We start from the raw sequence: 886 nt of genomic DNA on the forward strand, positions 1-886 counted from the left end.
AGGAAGAAATTTGTACCATTCCGCCATACACATTTTTCAGTGCAGTAAGAGCTTTAACCTTTACTGTTTCTATCGTTACTTCCCTTTAGGAATCCTGTAATCATTCCATTCAAATATAGTAAATGATTGTCTTGACTATCACCGTTTTTTTGGCAAAATATACTTTCGGTCCGATACAAGCACTACTTAACGTCGCGGACATGTCGCGGAAGATCACGTATTTAAGAGTCCATTATCTCTCCAGAATGACGTCCGGGCGACACCAGCAGACGATAACATATCACAATTTCCTTCTTTATCATTCTAAATGACCAATCTTCTTCCTCCATGACCGGATACCTTGTAAAATAAAGCTTTTTCGTGAGGAATGGTAGGAGGCGGATGGATCTGCGAGAGCGAGGGAGAAAGCGCGGAAAACAGAGCCACGAAGAGCGAAACGTCGACTCAAAATGGTGCCTCCCGCGGGCTCTCCAACCGCTTCACTCTATCCTCCGTAGGATGACCTCCGTTCCATTTTTGGTCTTCCCGTAAACAGTCACCCACCCCATCCTTCACGCCTCCGGCGAATAGCCCTGATTCTTCCTTTGGAGGAAGACGTGGATGTCCCTGAAGTTGGGTCGGTCGGCCTCGTTGCGTCTCCAGCACTCCTGCAGGAGGTCGTAGATCTCCCTCGGGCACAGGGCGGGTTGCGACAGGAACATCTGCGCGAGAAGGAGACCGCGAGATTAAGGTTGGGGACTCCGGGTGGGGGAACGTGCTAGTTTGTCTGTTTGTTTGTGCATCTCTGAGTGTTTGGTCATACAGCGTTGTGTGTGTGGCTGTGTTTGTTTCACATGCTGTTATAGCCGTTTTACTCTTGTTCACAATAAGTATTTATATATAAATA

The 886-nt window shown here is 47.4% G+C and overlaps 1 protein-coding gene across 1 annotated transcript in view; it reads right to left on the reverse strand.

The window, feature by feature from the left end:
- Window positions 1-7: 7 nt before the first annotated feature.
- Window positions 8-886, reverse strand: part of LOC119593957 (discoidin domain-containing receptor 2-like) — a 2,118-nt gene continuing 1,239 nt past the window's right edge. The window contains exon 2 of the mRNA XM_037942976.1: window positions 8-701. Coding sequence (XP_037798904.1) covers window positions 552-701 — 150 coding nt within the window. The 3' untranslated portion in view covers window positions 8-551. The remainder of the gene's footprint in view (window positions 702-886) is intronic.

This window comes from Penaeus monodon, chromosome 33 (assembly GCF_015228065.2).
Source record: "Penaeus monodon isolate SGIC_2016 chromosome 33, NSTDA_Pmon_1, whole genome shotgun sequence".
NCBI lineage: Eukaryota > Metazoa > Arthropoda > Malacostraca > Decapoda > Penaeidae > Penaeus > Penaeus monodon.